The sequence below is a fragment of the Eutrigla gurnardus genome (genome assembly GCF_963514095.1).
Source record: "Eutrigla gurnardus genome assembly, chromosome: 5".
NCBI classification, from domain to species: domain Eukaryota; kingdom Metazoa; phylum Chordata; class Actinopteri; order Perciformes; family Triglidae; genus Eutrigla; species Eutrigla gurnardus.
This window is the reverse complement of record NC_139919.1, coordinates 1,087,345-1,114,339: the sequence shown is the minus strand read 5'-3', so window position 1 is coordinate 1,114,339 and position 26,995 is coordinate 1,087,345. Positions and strand designations below refer to the sequence as shown.

At 48.0% G+C, this 26,995-nt stretch overlaps 2 protein-coding genes across 2 annotated transcripts in view; both read left to right on the top strand.

Moving 5' to 3' along the window:
- enpp6 (ectonucleotide pyrophosphatase/phosphodiesterase 6) overlaps window positions 1-26,995 on the top strand; it is a 67,433-nt gene that overhangs the window by 30,043 nt on the left and 10,395 nt on the right. The window lies entirely within an intron of this gene.
- LOC311013462 (uncharacterized protein) lies at window positions 20,989-24,963 on the top strand. Its single transcript, XM_084009556.1, has 3 exons — window positions 20,989-21,914; window positions 21,984-22,121; window positions 23,838-24,963. Exons 1-3 carry the CDS (start codon window positions 20,999-21,001, stop codon window positions 24,455-24,457), a joined length of 1,674 nt encoding a protein of 557 aa, XP_083865682.1. The 5' UTR covers window positions 20,989-20,998; the 3' UTR covers window positions 24,458-24,963.

The following is a 26,995-nucleotide window of genomic DNA, read 5'->3' as shown; positions in this document are numbered from 1 at the left end:
AATGGTCGGCGAGAAGTTGACTGTAGCGCCACCTACGGGTGCCAACAAAGCTGGTGGAGGCGAACATTGCCTGAGGGAGTGAGGCGTCACCTCGGCCCATCAGGAGCATGTTCGGGGTGATCGGGTCAGGATCTGCAGGGTCAGCAGATATGTACCCCAGAGGTTTAGAATTTAAGATGCCCTCCACCTCTATCAGCACCGTGCGGAGAACGGTCTCAGGAATGGACTGACGGCCCAACACCACTCGGAGGGACGCCTTGATGGATTTAATCTCCCTCTCCCACACACCACCAAAATGCGGGGCATGGGGAGGATTGAAGTGGAAGGTGATCTGCTGCTCTGCCAGCTGTTGCCTCAAGGCGGGCTCCATCTTCCAGAAGGCATCACGGAGCATCGCCTCACCCCCTCTGAAGTTGGTGCCTCTGTCGGCTAAGATTTCAAAGGGCTTCCCTCTCCGGGATACGAAGCGGCGGAGGGCCATGAGGAAAGCGTCTGCATCCATACTCTCCAGCAGGTCCAGGTGGTAAGGCACTTAAAGATTATTCCCCACCGTTTCTCCACTCGGCGACCCAATTTGACCTGGAATGGCCCAAAGCAGTCAACTCCCGTGGACCAGAAGGGTGGCTTGAACAGGCGGAGACGAGCAGATGGGAGGTCAGCCATCTTTGGGATAATTGGCTTGGCTCTCCATTTCTGACAATCCTGGCAGGAGGTTTGGTGTTTCCTTATGGCGCGATGTCCCTTCAGCAACCAGTACTTCCTTCGCATCTCTCCATGAACCCGTTCAGGTCCAGGGTGTAGAAGCCGCTCATCGAAGCTCTTGATAAGGAGCTTCGAAAGGGGATGGTCGCCGTCAAGGACAATCGGGTGCAGGACTTCAAGATCCAATTCAGCCCGTCGGAGTCGTCCCCCTACCCTGATGAGGTCCAAAGCAGGGTCCAGCTCAGGGGAGAGAGAGAGAAGGCGGCTGTTCGTTGGTAGGTCTACACCTTTATGCAGGGCCTGGAGCTCTTCCGGGAAACTCTCCGCCTGAGCTTTCTGGACCAGCAGTGTTTCGACTGTAAGATGAGACGACGCCATAGCCGCCCCGTCCGAGATCATCTGGGCTGCCGTCGTGATCAGATCCTCCAGTCTGCTGTACTGCAAAGCATCCGGGAGGATGTATTCAGATGCTTCCTGAGTCAGGTAACAGGCAACAGACTTTCTCATCTCCTCCATATCACTCGGGGGTAGAGGAATGGCTGACGAGGGGAAGGCAGGCCACTGAGCCTCAGGGGTCAGCAAGAACGGCGGCCCTTGACTCCATCTCTGAGGTTGTGCGAGTTCTCGCAGGGTCTTCCCCCTCGTGACATCATCAGCTGGATTCCTCTGGCTATCCACGTATCTCCAGTGGTTCACATCCGTGAGGTCTTGTATCTCCGCGATACGTGTTCCTACAAAGACCTTATACCTGCATGACTCCGATTTCAGCCAGGAGAGCACAGTGGTCGAGTCACTCCAGTATACCACCTTCCGGATGGGCAAGGTAAGTTCAGATTGCAGGGTGGATGAGAGCTGAGCTCCAAGGAGGGCAGCAGAAAGTTTGAGGCGGGGCATAGAGATCTGCTTCCTGGGTGCTACCCTGGATTTGGCCAAGACGAAGGAAAGATGGATATTCCCATCTACTGCCTGTGCCCTGAGGTAAGCTACCGCCCCATAGACTCTCTCCGAGGCATCACAGTAGACATGGAGATCCCATTTGGTGGTCGGGGAATCAGCTGATGCAGGCACATAGCACCGGGGCATCTGGACCTGATGTAGATCTGCCAATTCCTGCTCCCACTGGAGCCATTGATCCATGAGCTCAGGGGGGCCAATGGGGTCGTCCCACTCCTGCTTGGTCCTCCATAGGTCCTGGACGATCACCTTAGCCCTCGTGGTGTAGGGTAATATGTAGCCCAATGGATCATATTGGCTGGCCAAGGTCCGATATACAATCCTTAAGGTGGGTAGAACGGTGGCAGGTTTGGCCCTGTGCCTGTACCCGAGGGTGTCCGGGATACAGGCCCAACAGAGTCCCAAGGCTGGCTCCTGCGGGCCTAACTCCATCTGAGAGAACCACAATTCCGTGCTAGTTGAACGAGCCTCTGGACGGAGGTGCTGGATTACCTCTCGGGCATTACTTGCCAACTGCCTGATCTCAAATCCACCCTTAGCCAACAGGAGGCGCAACTTCTCCAGCATGTTCTTGGCCGCGGTGGATGACGGCAGGCTCTGGAGGCAGTTATCCACATAGAATGAGTTCTCCACCGAGTCTACCACCTCCAGATCACTGCCTTCATAGTCCCTGGCCTGGCATTGTAGTGCATAAATGGCGCAGCATGGACTGCAGGTGGCGCCGAAGGGAAGCACTTGCCATTCGTAGGTGGTGGGTTCCCGCTCTTTCTCCAGGTTCTGCCAAATTAATCGAAGAAGGGCCCGGTCCTGTGGCAGGAGACGGACCTGATGGAACATGGCACGGATATCACCACTAATGGCCACTGAAGGTTGTCGGAAACGGAGCAAAACCCCCAGGAGAGATGGACCCAAGGTGGGTCCAGGGAGTAAGTTATTGTTCAGACTTTGTCCTTGGAAGATGAACGAGCAATTGAAGACTAGCCTATGCTTCCCACTAGCCTGCTTAATGATGTGGTGCGGTAGATACCATGCCTCCGACTGGTGCGGCTTGTCGTCTGAGTCCTCCACCATGGTCACATAACCAGCTTCCAGCAGTTTCTGAATCTCCTTGTGGTGCACCATGGCCAATTCGGGGTCCCTTGCTAGGCGTCTCTCCGTCCCCCGCAATAAGGGCATCACGGCTTGCTTGGAGGCTGAGAGCAAAGGACTATTTGGGGCACGTAGCAAGGGACTCGCATAGCGTGGAATGCCATCGATGGACACAGTGGCAGTTTGGGTCTGCAAGAGCTCTAGGGCATACTTGTCGTGCTTGGAGCGAGTTACGTCCTTTATGCTGCGATGGGGATAGGCCTCCAGCTTCCACAGCAGTTCCACGTTCCTGAACAGCTCGGCGTTGGCGCATGGCAGAGGATCGTGGATAGAGGCAGTGAAGAGGCAGGATAGAAGGGGCTCATCGGGTGAAGTTGCGTTAATCGGTCCCTGCACGGCCCAGCCTAAAGCCGTCTGAACCGCCACAGGTCCGCCCCTTGGACCCATTCGGACAGGCTCAGTTGGAACAATCAGTTCTGGGAAATCTGAGCCGATGAGCACGAGGGGGGCTGCTTTAGAGAAGGGCTGAAGGGGCAACTCTCTAAGGTGAGGATACTGCTTCTGAAGAGCCTCCACCGGGCACGAGTGTTCAGCCAAGCTAAGGCAGGAAGAAGTGAAAGCATTGTGAATGGAATATCTTATCCCGGGGCATTCAACAGGGGATATGGAAAAGGACACCTTCATTCCATGCACAGGGACTATCCGCTGCCGAATCGTCCGAAGGTGAAGCACCTCCGGCTCCCCCTGGAGGTGAAGATGCTGTCTCACAGCGGGTAAGAGGATTGTCCGGCTGGAAGCATCGTCGAGCAGGGCAAACGTCTCCAGGCTATAGTTTCCGGCGTGCAGTTTGACCTTAAGAACTTTCAGCAGGACCCTCGGTGATCGGTTAGGCAGGTCCAGGTAGATGGCTTCATCCCGAGGAGATTGGACCATCATGACGGGGGTTGGATCGATGGAACCGGCGCCACTACTATCATGCAAAATAGTCAAATGGAGCTTGCTACACAGGTTGCAGGGCTTTCTCAGGGTGCATTCGTCTGATGGATGGCGACGAGCGCATTTCCGACATCTGTTGTTATCGGCAATCCACTTTTTTAGCTGGGACGGAGTGAACCTCATCACCGCGGGGCATGAGCCAAAGAAGTGCTCATGATTGTCGTGATAAGGGCAGTAAGGCAGGAATCGGTGAGTGATGCTCCTGGCCCTTGCCTTCGTGTCGAGCCACGTGGACAGATGCTGAATGGTGTATGTCCGGCTGGTTCCATCTTTCAGGAGGCCATACTTGTAGCAGTATTCCACAAATCCGTCCCGGTAGGAGGGAGGCAGTTTCCCCAAAAGCTTGTCTGCATGGGATCCACACTTCAGTTCACTGCCATGCTGGCCTTCTACCGTCTCTAACAGCCCAACAAGAGCTCTGACCGACAAGGTGAATTCTTGAAAGGCGGCATTGTCACCCATCTTGATTGGCGGGGTGTTCAGGATGCTATTGATCTCACCCTGGACCAGCTGGCGCGGTTGTCCGTATCTCGTTTGCAGGGCAGCCAGGGCAGCGCTGTACGGATCTTTAGCATACATGTGTGATTTGGCTAGCTTGTAGGCACTGGGGAGCTTTATATGGTCTAGGAGGATTTGGAACTTGAAATGTTCTGACAGATGGGTATGGACGCTCACCAGATTTCCTAAGGCCATGTCGAGCAAGACGAAATCACTCTCCCTGCCACTCTCGAAGTAAGGCAGCCTTAGTTTGGGAATGCCATATGCTGATGCTACTAACAGCTCCATCATATCAGCTTCTCTATTCGGACCTCTGCTTCCCACGGGCCAGGGAGTTTCACCCCTCGGGATCACTGGTCGCCCTAGGCCTTCAGCTGGGGATGGGTCGTCACCCCCTGGGCTCCCCGGGGGTGGCAGTTGGTGACCAGTTTGACGCTCGGAGAACCCTGGTGGCCCAGGGTGATGCTCCATCCCTGAGGAAGGCAGAGTACGGTCCAGCGGCTCATCATTCGGAGACTCTGAGTCCACTGGAGGCTCGGGGGATGCTCCCCTCCTCCTCACTGATCTCGGACTCGACGGTTCCTCCACTCCAAGTGATGCCGGACATTCCATACCCCTGGCTGCCACTGAGCAGCCTGGTTCCTCGCCTTCCTGAGACCCTGGGTGGTCTGGCCTTCCCCCACCAGCCAACCCTGGATTCACTGGGCCCGGGCCCTCTCCGCCATGTGCTGGTGGGCGTGATGTTCCCCCTCCTCTGCCAGTTTCTAGACGTGTTAGGGGAACGTATGACTCGTCATGCACCATCTCATGCCGTGGGTGCCGCCCTGTCGGTCTCCCAGTTGTTGGGAGGGGACGGTAAGGTGATGGGGTCAGTGTCGTATGCATAGAGATAGGAAGAGGCTGAGAAGTGTGAGTAGAATCTTTCGGAGCGTCTTGGAGGAGGGGGCTTAGCTCCAGGTCACGGTCACTTTGCAACTGTGGTGGCCCATTGGATTGCTGAGGAGCCCATGAGGGGTGGCTGTCCAGTCCTTGTTCTGCCTCAGTCGCCTTGACCAGTACTGCCACGGTGAGCCTGGCCTCCTTCAACTCCCGTCTTGCTTTGCGCAGCCTTCTCTCCTCTGACAGCCTCCTGGTCAGCCCCTCTCTCTCCTTCAGAGCCGCACGGGTCTGTTCATCCAACTGTTGATATCTCGCCTCCATTTCCCTCTCTTCCTTTATCTCGTCCTCTAAGTCTTCCAACGCCAGGAGTTTCCTCCCTGCTTCCAACTTGGCCGCCTGCGCGTTGCTCAGCGAGGTTTGAGAGGGGGATCTACTGGACCAGCTACTCCCAGAACTGTTAGTGTCAGAGGCTCTGCTTCTCTGTAGAGATGGTCTCCTTTGTTCCTTCGACACTGCCTGGCGTGGTGACACATGACCCTCAGGCTGAATTTGAACTCTTTCCTCCGGTGACGCCTTCGGCACATGAGCCTGTGACCCCGCATCACCTGCCGCTCGCCCCCTAAGGGCAGTGCCTGGTTCTTGGGGAACTGATCCAGAGTCCGGCTGGCTGACTTCTCTGGGGGGAGGAGCATTTGAGTCCGGTCCGGCAGTGGGTTCAGCTGATGAGGGTCTGGTTTCACCCTCTCCACGATCCGATGGCCCACGGCGTTCCTCTGCCCGTGTCGGTGGTTGCCCCTGTGAGGATGGGGGAATCAATGTGATGGCCAACATGCGAGGACTGCGGGGTGTCCGCTTAGAGGAGCCCCTTGGGTCAGTGTAGCGGTCTGGTGGTTTCCTCGCTCGGTGAGGCCGCGAACCAGTCATGCGGGTGCGCTCTAGGCAGGCAGAGTTGGAGCAGCGCGATGACACGCAGGTTATTCATTAAACGAGTGGGGATTTTGCACATATATATATATACACTCAACAAAAATATAAACGCAACACTTTTACAAACGCAACACTTTTGTTTTTGCTCCCATTTTTCATGAGATGGACTTAAAGATCTAAAATTCATTCCAGATACACAATATTACCATTTCTCTCAAACATTGTTCACAAATCTGTCTAAATGTGTGATAGTGAGCACTTCTGCTTTGCTGAGATAATCCATCCCACCTCACAGGTGTGCCACATCAAGATGCTGATCTGACATCATGATTAGTGCACAGGTGTACCTTATACTGCCCACAATAAAAGGCCACTCTGAAATGTGCAGTTTTGTCTTACAGCAAAATGCCACAGATGCCACAAGCATTGAGGGAGCGTGCAATTGGCATGCTGACAGCAGGAATGTCAACCAGATCTGTTGCTCGTGCATTGAATGTTCATTTCTCCACCATAAGCCGTCTCCAAAGGCGTTTCAGAGAATATGGCAGTACATCCAACCGGCCTCACAACCGCAGACCACGTGTAACCACACCAGCCCAGGACCTCCACATCCAGCAGGTTCACCTCCAAGATCGTCTGAGACCAGCCACTCAGACAGCTGCTGAAACAATTGGTTTGCATAACCAAACAATTTCTGCACAAACTGTCAGAAACCGTCTCAGGGAAGCTCAACTGCATGCTCGTCGTCCTCATCGGGGTCTTGACCTGACTCCAGCTCGTCGCCGTAACAGACTTGAGTGGGCAAATGCTCACATTCGATGGCGTCTGGCACGTTGGAGAAGTGTTCTCTTCACGGATGAATCTCGGTTTACATTGTTCAGGGCAGATGGCAGACGTGTGGGTGAGCGCTTTGCTGATGTCAATGTTGTGGATCGAGTGGCCCATGGTGGTGGTGGGGTTATGGTATGGGCAGGCATCTGTTATGGACGAAGAACACAGGTGCATTTTATTGATGGCATTTTGAATGCACAGAGATACCGTGATGAGATCCTGAGGCCCATTGTTGTGCCATACATCCATGAACATCACCTCATGTTTCAGCAATATAATGCACGGCCCCATTTTGCAAGGATCTGTACACAATTCTTGGAAGCTGAAAATGTCCCAGTTCTTGCATGGCCAGCATACTCACCGGACATGTCACCCATTGAGCATGTTTGGGATGTGCTTGACCGGTGTACACGACAGCGTGTACCAGTTCCCACTAATATCCAGCAACTTTGCACAGCCATTGAAGAGGAGTGGACCAACATTCCACAGGCCACAATTGACAATCTGATAAACTCTATGCGAAGAAGATGTGTTGCACTGCATGAGGCAAATGGTGGTCACACCAGATACTGACTGGTTCTGAGTCCCCAGACCCCCAATAAAGCAAAAAAATGCAATTTCAGGGTGGCCTTTTATTTTGGACAGTCTAAGGCACACCTGTGCACTAATCATGATGTCAGATCAGCATCTTGATGTGGCACACCTGTGAGGTGGGATGGATTATCTCAGCAAAGCAGAAGTGCTCACTATCACACATTTAGACTGATTTGTGAACAATGTTTGAGAGAAATGGTAATATTGTGTATCTGGAACGAATTTTAGATCTTTAAGTCCATCTCATGAAAAATGGGAGCAAAAACAAAAGTGTTGCGTTTATATTTTTGTTGAGTGTATATAGATTAGGGCCGGGACTTTAACGCGTTAATTAAGATGAAGTTATTGCACAATCGCACTTATTTTTGCACCGCGGAACGTTTCTCACCGGATGAGTTTCAGGCGGACCGATTACGCCTAGTTCACACCGGCCGCGGAAGCGCCGCGAATAGGCGCGTAGTGGAGCCCGCTTCCTTTCGCTGCCCTTGTTAAAGGGATAGTTCGGAATTTTGGACATAAGACCTATTTTCCAACTCAGCCGGTGTGTTCGAGACGTCTGGAGACGTTTTCAAGAAATTTCATTCAGTTCTTCTAGTTGCCGAGTTCGCTTGTGCTATGGCTAGCGCAAGTCAATCGTTCTAGTTAGCAGGGCATTCAATTCAATTCAATTTTATTTATAGTGTCAAATCACAACAGAAGTCAACACAATTTCAAATTCCCAACATCACCCAGGGGCAAGCGTTACAGCGACAGTGGCGAGAAAAAACTGCCTTAATAGGCTTTTAGGCAGAAATCTCGTGCAGCCCAGGCCCTTGGGTTCCAACTGCATTTGGTGTTGGTAGTATGGTAGTAGTAGCATTAACAGTAGTAGTGGTATTAACAGAAGCAATAGTATCAACAGTAGTAGTCCATGGCAGCAGGCACAGCCGAGATGGATCCATCCCAACCACGTCGCCGTAGACCAGAAAGCAGGAGTAGTTGAGCAGTCACACAGCGGGCAGGTGGAGCTACAATGTGGTGTTTCCAGCATCAGGTCAGTTAGCAGTCTGCTAATCGGTCAGGACCTCAGTGGACTCTGCTGGACCAGAAAACATAGCCAGACTCCCGGGAGTGATCCCGGGAGTAGTGAAGTTAGTGACAGTAGAGATGCCGATTTTAGTCAATTACTTTAATTAAAAATACTGGCAGTAAGAGGCAAACAAGACCACAACATCGGTGCAGTCCGGACCAGGTTCCACCACGGTCCAGGGAGACCTGCTAGGCAAGAGAGCACAGGGACTCCGGGGGAACATACACAGAGATAGAGAGAGAGAGGGGCTCAGTGTGTCACTATAATCCCCCAGCAGTCTAGGCCTATAGCAGCTTAACCAAGAGCTGGCTCAGGGCAAACCTGAGCCAGCCCTAGCTATAGGCAGTGTCAAAGAGAAATGTTTTAAGCCTACTCTTAAATGTGGGAACAGTGTCTGCCTCACGAACCAGAACCGGAAGACGGTTCCACAGAAGAGGAGCTTGATGGCTGAAAGCTCTGGCCCCTGTTCTAATTTTAGAGACTTTAGGAACTACAAGTAACCCTTTATTCTGAGAGCGTAGTGCTCTAGGAGGACAGTAGGGTTTAATGAGCTCTTTAAGATATGATGGTGCCTGACCATTAAGAGCCTTGTAAGTGAGGAGAAGGATTTTAAATTCTATTCTGGATTTTACTGGGAGCCAGTGCAGAGAAGCTAATACAGGAGAAATGTGATCCCTTCTTCTGGTTTTAGTCAGAACACGAGCTGCAGCATTCTGGACCAGCTGGAGAGATTTAAGAGATTTATTAATGTGGACAAAACAGAAACACTGGTTATTGCCCCTGATGATTCCATTCCAGGGATTAACCAGTACCTGGGTGACTTGGGCCAGTCTGTCAAACCGAGCCTAAGAAACCTGGGGGTTGTGTTTGACAAAGACATGTCATTAGTGCAGCACTGTAAACAGCTGACCAAAAATTGCTTTTTTCAACTGAGGAAAATTTCGAAACTCAGGAAAATGGTGTCACAAAATGACTTGGAGCTGATCACTCATGCATTTGTGTCTTCGCGTTTAGACTATTGTAATAGTTTGTTTTCTTGTCTAAACAAAAAGGAGCTGTCTCGCCTGCAGTTAGTGCAAAACTCTGCAGCGAGAGTTCTGACTCGCACCAATAGGAGGACTCATATAACCCCTATTCTTAAAGCTCTTCATTGGCTGCCAGTTTCGTCCAGGATCAATTTTAAAATTTTGGTTTTAACGTTCAGAGCTTTGCATGGCCAGGCTCCGCCTTACATCAGTGATCTGATCCAGCCTTACACCCCAACTCGGGCTCTGAGGTCTGTGGATCAGAATCTGCTGATGTTGTCACGCACTCGTTTCCGGACCAGAGGAGACAGATCCTTCCAGGCTGTTGCCCCCAGGCTCTGGAACGATCTTCCGCTCTCTCTGCGTTCAATGGAGTCTGTTGACTCCTTCAAAAAGCAACTAAAGACCTATTTGTTTGCTCATGCTTTTGCTTAGCTGTCTTGGGGCTGCTATGATTGTCACCTAGTTGTCTTGGCCTTTTAAACTTAAATTTGTATGTACTTCTTAACTGTGTATTGTTATTGTTTTTGTTTTAACTGTGAAGCGCTTTGTGACCCTGGTCTGTGAAAGGCGCTGTACAAATAAAGCTTACTTACTTACTTACTTACTAGAGCAGCCTGATAATAAAGAATTACAATAGTCCAGCCTTGAGGTAACAAATGCATGGACGAGTTTTTCTGCATCTTTTTGAGACAGCATTTGCCTAATTTTAGTAATGTTACGCAGGTGAAAGTAGGCTGTCCTCGTGGTTTGTTTAATATGCGAGTCAAAGGACAGGTCCTGATCAAAGATAACTCCAAGGTTTCTTACAGTAGCATTTGAGGCGATGGCAATCCCATCAATAGTTGCTATATCTTTAGACAGCGAGCTTCGGAGGAGTTTAGGCCCAAGTACAATAACTTCCGTTTTATCGGAGTTTAACATCAGGAAATTGCAGGTCATCCAGGATTTTATGTCATCAACACAAGCCTGGAGTTTAACTAGCTGATTGGTTTCTTCAGGCTTGATCAATAGATATAACTGAGTATCATCAGCATAACAATGGAAGTTTATAGAGTGTCCTCTAATAATGTTGCCTAAAGGAAGCATATATAAGTTGAAAAGAATTGGTCCGAGCACAGAACCTTGAGGAACACCATATTTAACTTCAGTGTGCCTGGAGGATTTTTCATTGACATGCACAAACTGAGATCGATTGGATAAATAGGACTTAAACCAGCTTAATGCGGTTCCTTTGATGCCAATTAATTTTTCCAGTCTACATATTAGAATCTCATGGTTAATGGTGTCAAATGCAGCACTAAGATCTAGCAGAACAAGTACAGAAACCAGTCCTTTGTCAGAAGCAATAAGAAGGTCATTTGTAATTTTCACCAGAGCTGTCTCTGTACTATGATGTACTCTAAATCCTGACTGGAATTCCTCAAGTAGACTGTTATTGTTGAGAAAGTCACACAGCTGATTGGCGACTACTTTCTCAAGGATCTTAGAGAGAAAAGGAAGATTTGATATTGGTCTGTAGTTTGCTAAAACCCCTGGATCTAGAGTAGGCTTCTTAAGAAGAGGTTTAATTACAGCTACTTTAAATGACTGTGGCTCATAGCCTGTTAATAAAGACACATTGATCATATCTAATAGCGACGCGCTAACTAAGGGTAAGACTTCTTTCAGTAGCCTGGTTGGTATCGGGTCTAGGAGACAGGTTGAAGGTTTAGAAGAAGAGATCATTGACGTTAGTTGGTTTAGGTTAATTGGAGAAAAGCAGTCTAAATATATATCAGGTCTTAATGCTAGTTCTAAAACTCCTGAGTTTGAGGGTAATGCGGTTCCAATTGAAGGCAAGATGCAAGTAATTTTGTCGCGGATTGCTAGAATTTTATCATTAAAAAAGTTCATAAAGTCGTTACTACTAAGATCTCTAGGAATGCATGGCTCAGTAGAGCTGTGACTCTTTGTCAGCCTGGCTACAGTACTGAAAAGAAATCTAGGGTTGTTTTTATTTTCCTCTATTAAAGATGAGTAGCAGGCTGCTCTGGCATTACGGGGAGCCTTCTTATATATTTTAAGACTTTAAACATTAAGAACACTCATACCGACTCCACAGTGGACCCGAGGCAAATCAATTAAAACACTAGACTGTCGATGTACATATCTGTGTTGATAGAATAATCAACATTCTGCCGCACCCCCACTTCCCACGGCTATGCTCTCGTGCAATTCTTCCTCTGTATATTCAGGCTCGTACGGTTGGGTTTGGGTGGAAAAAAAACTCACTTTCAAAAGTTTCAGTATATTCTCCAAAAGTGACCATTTCTGTGAGATTGAAGAAACTAGCACTGCAGGCTACTCTGCGTCTGTAGCAATGACAGCAGGTAAACAAACTATTATAGAACCGGTAACTTAGTGCTTAGGTGATATCAGTCCGCCGCTGGCATAGCCTACTAGGAAGTATGACACGCTGCTGCTGCTGCTGCTGCTGAGACATAAATCCTTAAAAATGCAAGGTTGGTTTTATATTAAACATTCTATCAACACAGATATGTACATCGATAGTCTGCCGTTACAATTGATTTGCCTCGGGTGCACTGTGGAGTCAGTATGAGTGTTTTTAATGCCACGCTAACTAGAATGATTGACTTGCGCTAGCCATAGCACAAGCGAACTCGGCAACTAGAAGAACTGAATGAAATTTCTTGAAAACGTCTCCGACGTCTCGAACACACCGGCTGAGTTGGGAAATAGGTCTTATGTCCAAAATTCCGAACTATCCCTTTAAGCGATAGTGTAGTTCACAACAGATGCGGAGCGCCGCGAGCGATCGAGTCAATTCTGGCAGGAAATCACACAAAGAAACACGAGACAATCCGGTCAATTTTCAAAATAAAAGCAATTTTCAAAATAAAATACCACGATTGACAAATGCGATATTTGTGTATCTAAACTCGCTGGGAAAACACTGGGAAAAAGGAAGAGACAATACATTTAATAAATGTAAAGAGTAGATAAACAAATATGTGTATTTCAACTGTATATCTACACTACTAATGTCTACTACCCCACATAGCAAAACTGGTCGGGCCCGGTGATGGGCCACACAACCCACTTGCACTCGGACCACATACAGCAATGAATTACGGTCCTTTAGTAGCCCACATCCGGCATCCAAAACTTGGGCCACATAAGGCCCGTAACTCAGCCAAACTGTACAACCAGAACTGGCCCTATTCTGGGCCAAATGATTTGCAGATGTGGTTCCTGATATCTGCCTTAATTAAACCTTAACTCAGCCACTTAATTTATGTGCCATATTTGATTTCATATTCGATCCAGATTTTAAAAAAAAAAGCTTCAACAAGTATGAGTACAAATGTTTATTTATTTTCAAACCCATCACATGCAGTACACATGCATTTTTAAGATTGAACCCATGAACCAGGACTCTTCACATTTAAATACTGCCAGTACATGAACCAGGACTCTGCACATTTAAATTAGGGCTGCAACTAACGACTATTTTAATAGTCGACTAGTCACCGACTATTGAAACGATTAGTCGACTAATCGGATAATTATTAAATTTTTCTTAAATTTAGCATGAGGTTGCTTTAATTATGTGGCAAATGATAATAAACACAAGAAAGATGGGTACTTCAATGAAAAATGCATCTTTTATTCAACTTTGCTGCTGATGTTCAGTTCATACAAAAAGTAAATAAAAATGTCCTATCTAAAACCAATTAGGCACAGTGCTCGGTCAGTATAGACATAAATCCATAAATAAATAAACCTCTGTCCATTTTTTAAGGACAGGCAAATGGGTTTTATAAAAATTAAATAATAAATTAAAATCAAGTAAACATTTTTTCCTGTAAACCAAGGTCAGGTAGGATGGGTGAACCCTGCCTGAACTTCCGGGAAATTTGGATTTCGCTCGGCAGTTTAGGCTGGACACCCTCAGGCTTACTTTCGCTGTTACATTGCCAGAATCTTTGGCTCCAATCAGAAACGGCCATTCTCTCCTGGCACGCTATTGGCCGGTGACGTGACGATGACGAAACATAATGGGCATCGTTCATTTGAACGATGCCCATTGATCCCGCCTCTTGAGCAGTAGAAACAAAGCGCAGCTTCCCCAGACTAATGTTCAATCTTAAAAGATTGACCTTAGTATGGTGAAAACCAGACTAAAGGTCAGGCACATTAGCAGCAGTAAAACAGTAAACAAAACAAATATTAAGTGCATTTTGTGAAGTACATTCAGTGGTCAACTGCACAGTCTGTTGCAAAAGAACTTTACAATTCTGAAATTTAACGGTTTTAACGACTGACGTTTGTAGATACACAGCTGAAAATAAAGCATTTAGAGTTGTCCAAATTCAAGTTGTAAACATGGACTTTGTGATACAACCTGGACACAAACCTGTCATGGTGGACAGACCAGGTTTAAAATCAGGCTCAGGCTATGTCGTTCAGTTTATTCATACTAAGGAAAGTCAGCATATCCACATGGTCTCGTGTGAGGCTTGCTCTCTTCTGGGAGCAGATATTTCCTGCTGCTGAGAAGATTCGCTCTGCCGGGGTGGATGTTGCAGGAATGCACAGAAGAGATCTTGCTAGGTTTGACAGTGTGGGAAAACGCCCCTCATTTTCTCTCCACCAGCTGAGAGGGTCATCCTTTTTGGCTATTGGTTCTGTGAAGATTGAAGAACATCTGAACTTCCCTCCTCACCATTTGGATTTTTTTGTCCTCCTGGGTTTCCCACTCTTCCTCACTCAGACTGTCAGTGTTAGACTGAAGCAGGTTATCCAGTGCTGACTTTCCCCCTGCACGTCTGCTTCTTTTGCAGAAAGGGGTCCATGGTGGCTCTCTTCTTCGGACTGCATGCATTTAATTTAAAATACTTTTGTCAGGCACAGTCAGGCATAACGTTAAAGCTCTCTTTTAAATCGAAAACATGCTTATAAAATGTACAATGTACATCAAAAACAAAACGTATTGGCTTGAATGTTACTTGAATCTTACCGAGGCGAGTCAGACTCCGTTTCGATCAACTGTCCGACGTGCTTTCTCTTTAAATGTTCGTGCATAACCGAGGTGCTGCCGTGATGCGCAAGGTCTGCTTTGCAAACCTTGCAAGTAATCTTTTTTTTCGCCGTATCCAGGCTAAAATGCTCCCAAACTTTAGACGTTTTGGTACGCGTAGCTGCTGTGCAGGACGCCGCCATTTCTGTATGCTTTACCGCTCGGCAGAGACGCTATTGCGCATGTGCGACTCTCGGCAGAGATTGTAATGAAGTGAGATGCCTCACTCCGTTGGAAAAACACGTCTGGCGACAATTGTCGACAATGGAATTCATTGTCGACACTTTCTATTATCGATTTTTGTCGACAACATCGACGAATCGTTGCAGCCCTAATTTAAATACCGTCAGTACATGAACCAGGACTCTACACATTTAGATACTAGTCTATGAACTAGGACTCTGCACATTTAATACTAGTCTATGAACCAGGACTCTGCACATTTAGATACTAGTCCATGAACCAGGACTCTGCACCTTTATGAGCACTGTCAGTGCATGAACAAGGACCAGGAGCGGGGTCACAGTGGCGGAAGTAAAAAAACAGCATCAACACACACAAATACCATTTCAAAATAAAAGTATACAATAAAACCAAGGTGAAAAGAAAAAAATGAATAAACATGCAAAACACAACTGGAATAATGTAAACACAGCAAACCAAAATCAACACAAACATAAAACATGATAAAACAAAACTCTGCCCTGTGACACATGAACCAGTTCTCTGCACATTTAAAGACGGTCAGCGGTTGCTTTGATGGAGGTCACGACTGTCAGCAAGGTGGATATGCCCAGTGATCATTGGAGCATTCGGCAATGAATCCAATCTGTTAAAAAAATCAAATCAAATCTTAGTACTACTATCTGTTGTAACAAAATAGATCATCATTTAAATAGGGATTGATGCCTCTTACCCCTTTCTTGACTGTCAAGTTCCTGATGCCATTCATATCATTCTCATCGTCGTCATCTTCCTCTCCAGGGAATAAAATGTTCTTGCGTCTAAAAACAATTGAATAATTTCATTAAAAATTTGACTATTTTCAAATGTTGTGCACCACAGATTAAAAAACAACAATTGAAATGGCCTACAAGCTTTTTCTTTTGAATGAAATTGGAGAGTCCCCTCCATCACTTCCAAGGTCAGTATGATCGACAGCTTGAGGGAGTTTACGCCAAGCTGCATTTGTAACAGCCAGAGTATAACAGTGCACTACCAGTTAACGCCACACGGTGGCGCCTCCTTTTGTTTGGTCACTTGATATCACCTTTCTCCACTAGTCGACTTCCTTGACTTCAGTAATGTGGACGCTGGTGAAGGCTACAGGTCACGAACTACTTCTTGCTCCGTTTATTGTTTTGCTGAGGGTAATACTTTATGCTGTGAGACCTGGCTTGTATGGTCTGTATCTGTGAATAAATGTACAGTGCGGAAATCCCTCCACTTCGTCTCCGGCCTCACAACTTTCTTTCGTGCTGGAGCTGAGCTATTAGCATCCGTGGCTAAGCTTCTCGCCAACCCTACGTTACACATTGTAGTCATCTAGAAAAAAGAAAGAAAAAAATGATATTTTCAGTAATACTGTACATGGCTGCGCAGACCTCAAACAGTTAAAAACAACATAGTACTGTGTAAACACAATTTGCTTGAAAATTATTTATATAAATACTTCATTGAAACAGAGGCACTGCAACACACTACAGCAACCTTGTGAAAGTTTTCACATTGAAATAAATCAGTGTGAATCTAGTGTTGGGGTTGTAGCAGGAGCAGATTTGGTTATCAACAGTTAATTATTAATGTCAATATGATTATCGATATTAATGATTATATTTAATATATTATCATGATATCATCATGAATAAACGGGGCACCACCCTGGGATCAGGGAAAAGATAACCTAAAACTGTATTCAGTCTCAATATAAAGGTTTTATACTCACATGCCAATCATCGGGATCATTGGCATAGAAGCATAAAAACAATCTAACAATTAAAAAGGCGTGAAATTCAAGCACTAGCCTTCACAACCTGCTGTTATCCAGTGACATATACACAACAAGCACAAGAGACCGCTAGTTATAATATAATAAGATTAATTAAAATCAGTAATAATGATCACAATCAATAATACTGCAATTAACAAAGCCTTATTACCTAACTACCTAACACACAAAACTAAGCTACAGAAGGAGACACACGTGGAGTGTGTGTGTGTGTGTGTGCGTGCGTGTGCGTGTGTGTGCGTGTGTGTAGAGAGAGGGAGAGAGAGATATGGTCGGGCGCGACCACCAGATGGAGCTATTCCTCACAGCGTTCAGGGGCGGAGCCACTGACGTCCGACAGGATCGCGAGAGGGAGAGAGCGAGAGAGAGAGAGAGCGAGAGGTGGAGCTATGTCCTCAACGTTCGTAGCTGGAAACAGCTGGCGGAGGATATGTGCGGGCGGCGAATGTGTGTGTGTGCGTTAGTGGGACACAAACAAAGAGAGGGGGAGAATGTGCGCGCAATACTCTAAGGCTCGGGAGGCGTGTTACTACCACACGGGCGCGTGAATGAACTGGCGTCCATTCAACGGGACCGGTCTCTTAACTGGTAGTAGACGCTTACCGGGCTCGCGAGTATGGCTGAGGTTTAGTCAAAAACACTGTTTACAGAAATCAACCCAGCGGCGTGGGTATACAATCAGCATTCAAATACAACACGGAAAGCACCGGACTCGGCGGTCCGTGATCAAAACTTAAAACACGTTAACAAGAATTACAAGCATATCCTGCACTATCACTTATGTCTCTGCCCAGACTGATAGCCTCTTACTGGTGTCGTTGCATAAGCTGCGAGTCCGTCCTGGCGATGACGGCGTTCCGTAACGCGGCGGTAGTTCATGGGCCCCGGCGTCAGCGGGGGACGTGATGAGTCGGCTCAGTCCAGGCGAGAGCGGAGCGGGTTTCCTCTCGTTGATCAAACTCGTATAAAGAAAACAGTTTGTGTTTCTTTCTTCCGCGGCAGCAATATAATCGCGGCTTGGCGATTTAGTCAGCTTACTTCAGACAGCGTCTGGTAGCTGGAAGGCAGGAACCGGCTTGGTTCCTCTTGTTGCAGCGGTGCGCTGCAGGAGGGGTCGCCTCCCGTTGCAACGTGGTGTTGCGTTGGTTGTAGGAAGAGACGCCAGAGTAAGAGTAAGAGAGCGTTCTCCAGGCGGCTTCGGTTTATAAAGCTCACGGCTGCTGCCGGGGACCCCCTGGGGTACCTGCAGTTGTCAGCCAATAGGGCACCAGTTGTGTGACGTCACATTTCTCACCTGGGTGAGATGTGAAACTAAAATGGCGGTGTAGTTTTTAATCCCCTTTATCCCTTTGTTCTGGCCGCATGTGTAGGCTTTGTAGGCCGCATTGTGTAGTCCTAACGGTTAGGTCCCCAACACTAGGATCATGCAGCTAAAATCACACAGTTCATCCATTCAATAAGTTTATATGACCTGAGCTTTCAAAGACTGCATAACCAACTGCATATCACTAAACTTATATGCACAGTAAACAGGCATGCAAAGACGGCATCTGTACAGCAGGTTAAAACCACGTCCAACCTGCCTGTCGCAGGTTGCTGCACAGAAAGATTTGATGCTCCACTCCCATGTTTGTTTAATAACGCGGGTGGCGACTTGACATAACCGCTCAGTCTCACAATATGTGAAACCAGACACAACAACTGGCACAAGTGACAAATTTAAGATATTATAGCATGCATTTGAATATTCGTATAACTGCGAGTCTTCGACTAAATCCAATTATGTTGGAGTTAAGGCAATTTGTCATTTCCAGGCCAGCCGAAAAGTTTAACAGCTAAACAGTACAGTTAGCCACATAGCTAGACGTTAGCGCCTTGATAAAATTCAAGCTAGACGTTAGCGCCTTGATAACATTCAAGCTAGACTCAGAAATTGTCTTTGTATGCCAACTGCCAATGCACTGTCTCAAAAACAAACGTTATTGGAAACATAAAATAGATGCATTTCACTCACCACGTCTTTGTTGGATGCCTCACCGGCGTGCGTGGGCACAGTCAACAATGCCGGCAGGCGGACTCACTCGACAGCCAGACACGGGATGGTGTTTCCGGTGACGTCTACTGGGCTGTTCTCGCGCTCTCTCTCGCGCTGTCTCTCTCTCTCTCTCTCTCTCTCTCTCTCTCTCTCTCTCTCTCTCTCTCTTTTTGGTTCAATACGTTAGGTGGCATGTTTCACTCTCTCTCTCTCCCGCTCATGCGTCCAGATTTGTTTTTATTTTTCAAGTCTAGCGGAAGGAGCGGGGCTTCGCCACTCTATAGTTAGTGTGTTATGTAGTGTTTGGTGTAATTGTTTTTTTTGTTTTGTGAGTCAATGAGGAGACTGCTGAATGTGGAGCAGCTCTTCATTAATAAAAATGTTTTTCTGGTTTTCACAGTAAAAAAATCTAACCTTTTCCTTCTCTGATTTTATGTTTTTTTGTGATTTTTAGGTCCATTGTGTTCAAATGAAATAACTGTACAGTCACACATATCACGTTGTGCTGAAAATAATGACACCAAAGGTAGGGCAAGGTAAATCGTTTTTAAGGTTAAATATAATGGCAAAATCAGAAATAGTTAAAAAAACGGCCAATTATACCCCAGACCCCAGACGGGGGTAAACAACTCACTCAAAAATATCTCAAACTTCATTTTAAGGGTGGTTGAGTCCACACTCACATTATGTGGCCCAGCGTTCTGATTTGATATGTGGGCCGAATACTACACTCAACAACTGGCCCACATCTTGTCTGCCAGAGTCAAGACAGTGCCACCTTTGCCACACTTGGGCCATGTTTGGTTCACATGCCTTATGCCAGTGCCGACTGAATGCCACCTGTGCCAGCTTCATGCCAAATCTGGGCCAAATGTCACTGCTATGTGGGACCATACACACCCTCTCTGTCTGTGTGTGTGTGTGTGTGTCTCTCTCTCTCTCTCTGAACGGATAAATAAAATGGCAAAAATTGCACTGGTCTGTTGGACTTGGTTGAACAAAAATAAACAATATTTTGTTGCTTAAGCTTATGTATTCAGTCATTATTCAATGGTATACTAAAAATCCATGTGAAAAAAATTACTTCTCACTGTTCTCAGGTCAAATATTTATATGCTATTAAAATGCGATTAATTTGGATTAATTAATTACAAAGCCTCTAATTAATTAGAATCATTTTTTTTATCGAGTCCTGGCCCTAATATATATATATATATTAGGGCTTATATATATATTGTGATGTCACGAGAGGCTGTGTCCTGGAGGGGCGCTATATCCCCCTAAGATGGCTGCAACCCCACACAGCTATGGCTCCATCTGCTGGTGGAGTTGGGAGTTCCACCCCTACCTGCTAACACACCTGAGGCTGATCAGTGCAGGATGAGCTGATGGGCTGTTTTAAGCAGCTGGGTCACAGTGAGTGGAGAGAGGAGTGTGGGGAGACAAGCTCCTAGTTGAGCTCTCTACCAAAGAACACTGGGAGCTTGAAACTGGATATTCTTACCTGGATGACCGACTGCTGACTTGACCACGAGCTACAGCGCTAACTGAAAGTAAGGTTGAAGAGTGGCCGTTTACAGGAGAACACTTACCTGAGCCCATCAGGAATTATGATTTTGTGGCTGAAGAGACTTTTGTTTAGTTAAGACTGTTGAAGAGCAACCTTCCCCTTTGTTAAACCTTTTTTGTTTTTGAAACTGGAACGTTTTGTTGATCCTTCTCACGGACTGTATTAAAATCTTTTTGACTATACTTTAACCTTGTGTCCTCGCACTACTTGAGCTGTCCCGCTGAGAGCCGTGTAGCCTCTCATGATATCACATATGGTGGAGAATGCGGGCAGTGCTCAAACGTTAATAGTGCATGTCAGAGGAGGACACAAAAAATTTGATCACCCAGTTTTCCAAATTGGCCGTAGGTCCCCCACACAACAAAATGGAGGAAATTTTGAAAGCCCTCCTTGCTAGCCAGCAAGCCCAGACGCAAGCAAACGTGGCGCTCTTGGAGGAGCAGAAGAGAGCCAACCACCTGAAGACGGAGGAATTACAGCTGCAAAAACAAATGGCTGTTCGTAATGTGCGCCCAACAAGGGCGAGTGACTTCCTCTCCAAGATGGGGGCTACGGATGACGTTGAGGCGTACCTGCACGCCTTTGAAGCCACAGCCACAAGGGAAATGTGGCCCAAAGCACAGTGGGTTGGACTGTTAGCCCCCTTCCTAGCGGGGGAGTCGCTGAGTGCGGTCCGGGACCTTCCCCCCGACAAGGTGACGGACTATGATGCTCTGAGGACTGAGATCCTCAGCCGAAATGGGCTCACCAAGTTTGGTATGGCCCAACGCTTCCACAACTGGACCTTCAAACCAGACCAGCCTCCCCGGGCGCAGATGCACGAACTTGAAATGGCTGGAGCCAGAGAAAAGTACAGCAGCAGCCGTGGTGGAGACCATTGTGGTGGATCACTACTTGCGGGCCCTGCCGTACGAGGCGAAGCGGTTCATCAGTCAGCAGGCCTTGACCACAGCCGAACTAACCGTGGAAGCTGTAGAAAAATACCAGGCCACGGCGGATATGCTACGTGCTTCCAGAAAGGAACCCAGGAGTGTTTCCCCACCACGGATGGGAGGAGCCCGGCCAAAGAACCCCAAGGTCTTCACCCCAGCCACTTCAGGAGCTGCCCAGGCTCCAGGGGGAGCCCGAGCCCAGCTGGGGCCAGGAAGAGTGCACCGGGAGAGTGAAACCCGACAGTGTTATCGATGTGGGGAGATGGGACACATCTCCTGGCAGTGTGGGAAACCAGCGGATGAGCCGATGCCCACTGCTGAGTCCTCCAGCTCACCGCCCGCCCACCTTTTTGCCTCCCTTGTGGGTGTCGTAGATGGCGCCCCAGAACGACCTCCCACCTGCCCGGTGACGGTGAATCACCACGACGTGGAGGCCTTACTCGACTCAGGTAGCCGGGTCACCCTGGTGCGTAAGGACCTGGTGGATCCATTGTGTCTGACCCCAGGGGAAGTCCTTCCCGTTTCCTGTGTCCACGGAGACACCAGAGACTACCCCACCACGGAACTCACACTGACTACCACCCGGGGAACCATACTCACAGTGGCAGGGGTGGTGGACTCCCTACCCGTACCTGTCCTAATTGGACGAGACTGCCCTGCCTTTCACCCGCTCTGGAGAGAGACTCAGGAGAGGCTAACCCGAGTACCTCGGTGGCGGAGAGGTAAGACTCATCCTGAGAATAATCAAGTTCAACCCTCAGGTCCACTCACTCCAGCCTGTGCTCTTGCAGGAATGGCAGGTGCCCAGGCTAACACAGAGACTGGCCCAGACACAGAGGAAGGGAACATGGCCCCGGAAAGTGCCCTGATTTCCAGTGAGGAAGACGTCCAAGGTGCCAAGGAGCGTCTCCCTCTCACAGGCCAGTATGGTACAGCCCAGTTACAAGATCCCACTCTTGCAAATGCCTTAAGAAATGTGCAGGTGCTAGAAGGAGTAGTGCTAGGAGATAGGGCCGGCCCTACTTATCCCCATTTTGCAGTAAGCCGGGGTTTAGTGTATCAGGTGGTAAAGAAAAATGATGAAGTGCATGAACAGCTCCTTGTACCACAGCCCCACCGAGACACCGTACTCAACCTAGCCCACACGCACCCCCTAGGAGGCCACCTAGGAGTAGAGAAGACTAAGGAAAGGGTCTTGCAACGCTTCTTTTGGCCGGGGCTACATAAAGAGATAGAGAACCACTGTCGTAGTTGTCCTGAATGTCAGCGGGTGGCGCCAAAGCCCACATATAGAAACCCGCTCATCCCCTTGCCCATCATCGAAACTCCTTTTGAGAGGATTGGACTGGACATAGTTGGGCCCTTACCGAAAAGTTCCAGGGGGCATCAGTACATCCTGGTCATCCTGGACTACGCCACACAATACCCAGAGGCCATCCCGCTGAGGAAAGCCACATCCAGACAAATCGCCAAGGAGCTGTTCCTCCTCTCAACCAGTCTGGGGATCCCGAAGGAGATTTTGACGGACCAAGGGAGTCCATTCATGTCCAGGGTGATGAAAGAACTCTGTTCCCTGCTGAGGATCAAACAGCTGAGAACGTCCGTCTACCACCCCCAGACGGACGGGTTGGTTGAACGTTTTAACAAAACGCTAAAGTCCATGCTACGGAAGGCGGTCGGGGAAGATGGCCGCAACTGGGATCAGCTGCTACCATACCTACTGTTTGCGGTGAGAGAGGTACCTCAATCTTCGACTGGTTTTTCACACTTTGAGCTCTTGCTTTCCTACAGACCCAGAGGACTGCTGGACATCGCCAAGGAGGCCTGGGAGGACCAGCCATGCCGTCAGCGGACCCTGATCGAGCATGTGGGAGCCATGAGAGAGAGAATGAAGGCCATCTATCCCATAATACGTGAACACATGGAGACCGCCCAACGGCAACAGCAAGCCTCCTACAACCGGCCTGCTCAACCCAGAGAGTTTAATCCGGGGGACAGAGTGCTGGTCCTGGTGCCAACCGTTGAGTGCAAATTCCTGGCTACCTGGCAAGGACCATATGAGGTCATGGAACGTGTGGGAGAGGTAAACTACAAGGTGAGGCAACCTGATAAAAGAAAACCTGAACAGATTTACCATGTTAACCTCTTAAAGAAGTGGCACGCCAGGGAGGCGCTGTTCAGTCATCTACCCCCCACAGAGTTCAAGGAACCGGTGAGAGAGGAGGTTCAGGTGGGTCCAAGCCTGTCCCCACATCAACGGCAGATGGCCCTGGAGCTGGTGGATCGCAACAGAGATGTGTTTTCCTCCCTCCCCGGGCACACAGAGGTGATCCAACATGAGATCCGCACCAGGCCCGGCCAAACGGTAAACCAACGCCCTTACCGGGTACCAGAGGCTCGTAAAATGGCTATTCAAGAGGAGGTAAGGAAGATGCTGGAGCTGGGCGTAATCGAGGAATCCCAAAGTGCCTGAGCGGGTCCCATTGTCCTGGTTCCCAAACCCGATGGGTCAGTACGGTTCTGTAATGATTATCGGAAGTTGAACGAAGTGTCTGAATTTGATGCATACCCAATGCCTCGTGTCGATGATTTAATAGACTCCTTAGGGCATGCTCGCTTCCTAACCACTCTTGATCTCACAAAAGGCTACTGGCAGGTGCCCCTGACCCTGGCGTCCAAGGAGAAGACGGCCTTTGCCACACCGGAGGGGCTGTACCAGTATACCCGGCTTCCGTTTGGTCTCCACGGGGCGCCTGCCACGTTCCAACGCTTGATGGATCGGGTCCTCGCTCCCCACAGGAGGTACGCAGCGGCATATTTGGATGATGTCGCCATACAAAGTCCAGATTGGGCCAGCCACTTACTCAGAGTCCAAGCTGTGATCGATTCGCTTAGGGAAGCAGGCCTCACCGCGAACCCAAAAAAGTGCAGACTGGCCTTCAGCGAGACAAACTACCTGGGATACACCATTGGGCGGGGGTTGGTCAAGCCTCAGGAAGCCAAGTTGCGGGCCATACAGGATTGGCCACAACCCATCACCAAGAAACAGGTGCGATTGTTTTTAGGCTTAGCCAGCTACTACAGACGTTTCACAATGGATTTTGCTACCATAGCTGCACCTCTAACAGAATTGACAACCAAACGCCATTCACGAATGGTGGGGTGGAGCCCTGCGGCGGAGGCTGCCTTCGTCAACCTAAAACGAGCTCTGTGCTCCAGTCCGATCCTGGTGGCGCCAGACTTCAAGAAAGAGTTCATTGTTTAGGCGGATGCTTCAGAGGTGGGTCTGGGTGCTGTACTCACCCAGCTACACGACGGTGAGGAACATCCCATTCTATACCTAAGCAGGAAGCTACTTCCAAGAGAGAGAAATTATTCCACTGTGGAAAAAGAATGCTTGGCGGTAACCTGGGCCCTGGAGTCCCTGCGCTTCTACCTCCTGGGCAGACATTTCACGGTGGTGTCTGATCATGCCCCTCTGCAGTGGATGGCCAAGAACAGGGAAACTAACAGTAGGATTACCAGATGGTTTCTGAGCCTACAAGCATTTAACTTTTCTGTTGTCCATAGGGCTGGCAAGCGCCACGGCAATGCGGACGCCCTCTCCCGACGCGACGCCCTCTTCACCTCCTTCCCCCCGACGAGGACGTCGGTCTCAAGGGGGAGGATGTGTGATGTCACGAGAGGCTGTGTCCTGGAGGGGCGCTATATCCCCCTAAGATGGCTGCAACCCCACACAGCTATGGCTCCATCTGCTGGTGGAGTTGGGAGTTCCACCCCTACCTGCTAACACACCTGAGGCTGATCAGTGCAGGATGAGCTGATGGGCTGTTTTAAGCAGCTGGGTCACAGTGAGTGGAGAGAGGAGTGTGGGGAGACAAGCTCCTAGTTGAGCTCTCTACCAAAGAACACTGGGAGCTTGAAACTGGATATTCTTACCTGGATGACCGACTGCTGACTTGACCACGAGCTACAGCGCTAACTGAAAGTAAGGTTGAAGAGTGGCCGTTTACAGGAGAACACTTACCTGAGCCCATCAGGAATTATGATTTTGTGGCTGAAGAGACTTTTGTTTAGTTAAGACTGTTGAAGAGCAACCTTCCCCTTTGTTAAACCTTTTTTGTTTTTGAAACTGGAACGTTTTGTTGATCCTTCTCACGGACTGTATTAAAATCTTTTTGACTATACTTTAACCTTGTGTCCTCGCACTACTTGAGCTGTCCCGCTGAGAGTCGTGTAGCCTCTCATGATATCACAATATATATATATAGTGTAGGATGATAAGGGTTAATGCCTAGTGGTACCTACGTAAACTGTGTATGTAAGGAAATTACGATATTAAAATATGTATATCAATGTATATTAATCTACAATTTCAATACCTGCTCTCGTAAAAGGGGCACCATCTGTTGGTCAGACAGAACTTTATAGAATTCACGTTAATGATTCTAATGACCACTTATTCCTTAATTCACAATTAATCAATATCATTTAATAAATCAGTCTCATTCCTTAGATCATAAGTTCTTGAAATAGGGATCTTTGTATTCTGCACAAAAGAGATATCCACGGACAACGACTTTATGCTTTAGGTGAATTTATTGATTAACTAGGGATTAAACAAAAGTGAATAAAACAATAACAGATGTAATAAACAAAACACCAATACAACGCCAGAAATATAACTGGAAATGTGATTAACAGCTTATCTAGCACGTTTGGCGATAAAGGCGAGTGTGTTCTTCCTAAGAATTTGGACTCCTTAGTAAGAGGGAAAAGTGAATAATGGGATAAATGACCTCACAGATATTAGATATTAACAGACGCTATACTTAGTTTCACCCTGCAACTCGGTCATTACTGTTGAATGCGGATTCGGTCTTACTTTTGGACGCTTCTTCTCGGCTTACTGAAACTCCAAGCGGTCGCTGTTCCTGTCGGTGACGTAGACCCGGAGGTATCTTCCTTGCCGTGGACCGAGGGAACCGTTAGCGCCGATCTGCGGTAGTTTCGTAGCGGGCGTCCGTCTTTGCCGTAGTCCGTCTTAGTTCAACAGCTGTCTTCTCCTTGAGTTCGGCCTTGGGTGGCTTAGGTATAAGCGTTAGTTAATATGCCAAATCTTGCGGCCGCCGGTTGAGTTAGCATTGATCAAAAAGGCTTGCGGAAAAAGAAAAGCTAAAAATGCAAAATTGAAGAATCTGACGTTGAACGAACTATTAATAAAAGGAGTAAAAATTGAAGAGGGTAAAAAGAGAGAAGCGAGAGGCGAAGGCCGGATGGCCAGCGCCTGGGGGGGCAAGAAGCGCCTGGACGCAAAAAGCTCCTGGAGGGAAGAACGCTCAACTGGTGTCTCTAACACGCAGCTTTTATGCTGACCGAGGGGGCGTGTCCAAGAGGGACCGGTTCAAGTTACAGTCCGAAATCTTTGTGATTTAAACTGTTAACAAAACGAAATGCAATCCTATGACTAGAACGTTTGAACACCATCTCGCCGTTATGGTCAAAGTTGGCACATGGCATATAGTTCTCACTCAGAATGATAGGTCAAACAAATGAAACATGAACTGTAAACATTTCTCTGTACAAATCATTTTAGGTAGAGTTGAAAGGAACTTTGATCAAACACATACAATGCAAACCTATGAAGCTAGCCCAAACAAGTTTGGTAACTTTTTTTTTTTTTTTTTTTTTTGAACTTTTTATTTAGACATTTTAACCATTTTACAAAACATGTCCTGACATATGACTTTGAAAATGCATGTTAGACTGTACAAGAGAATGAAAGGTAATGTAAATGGGAAAA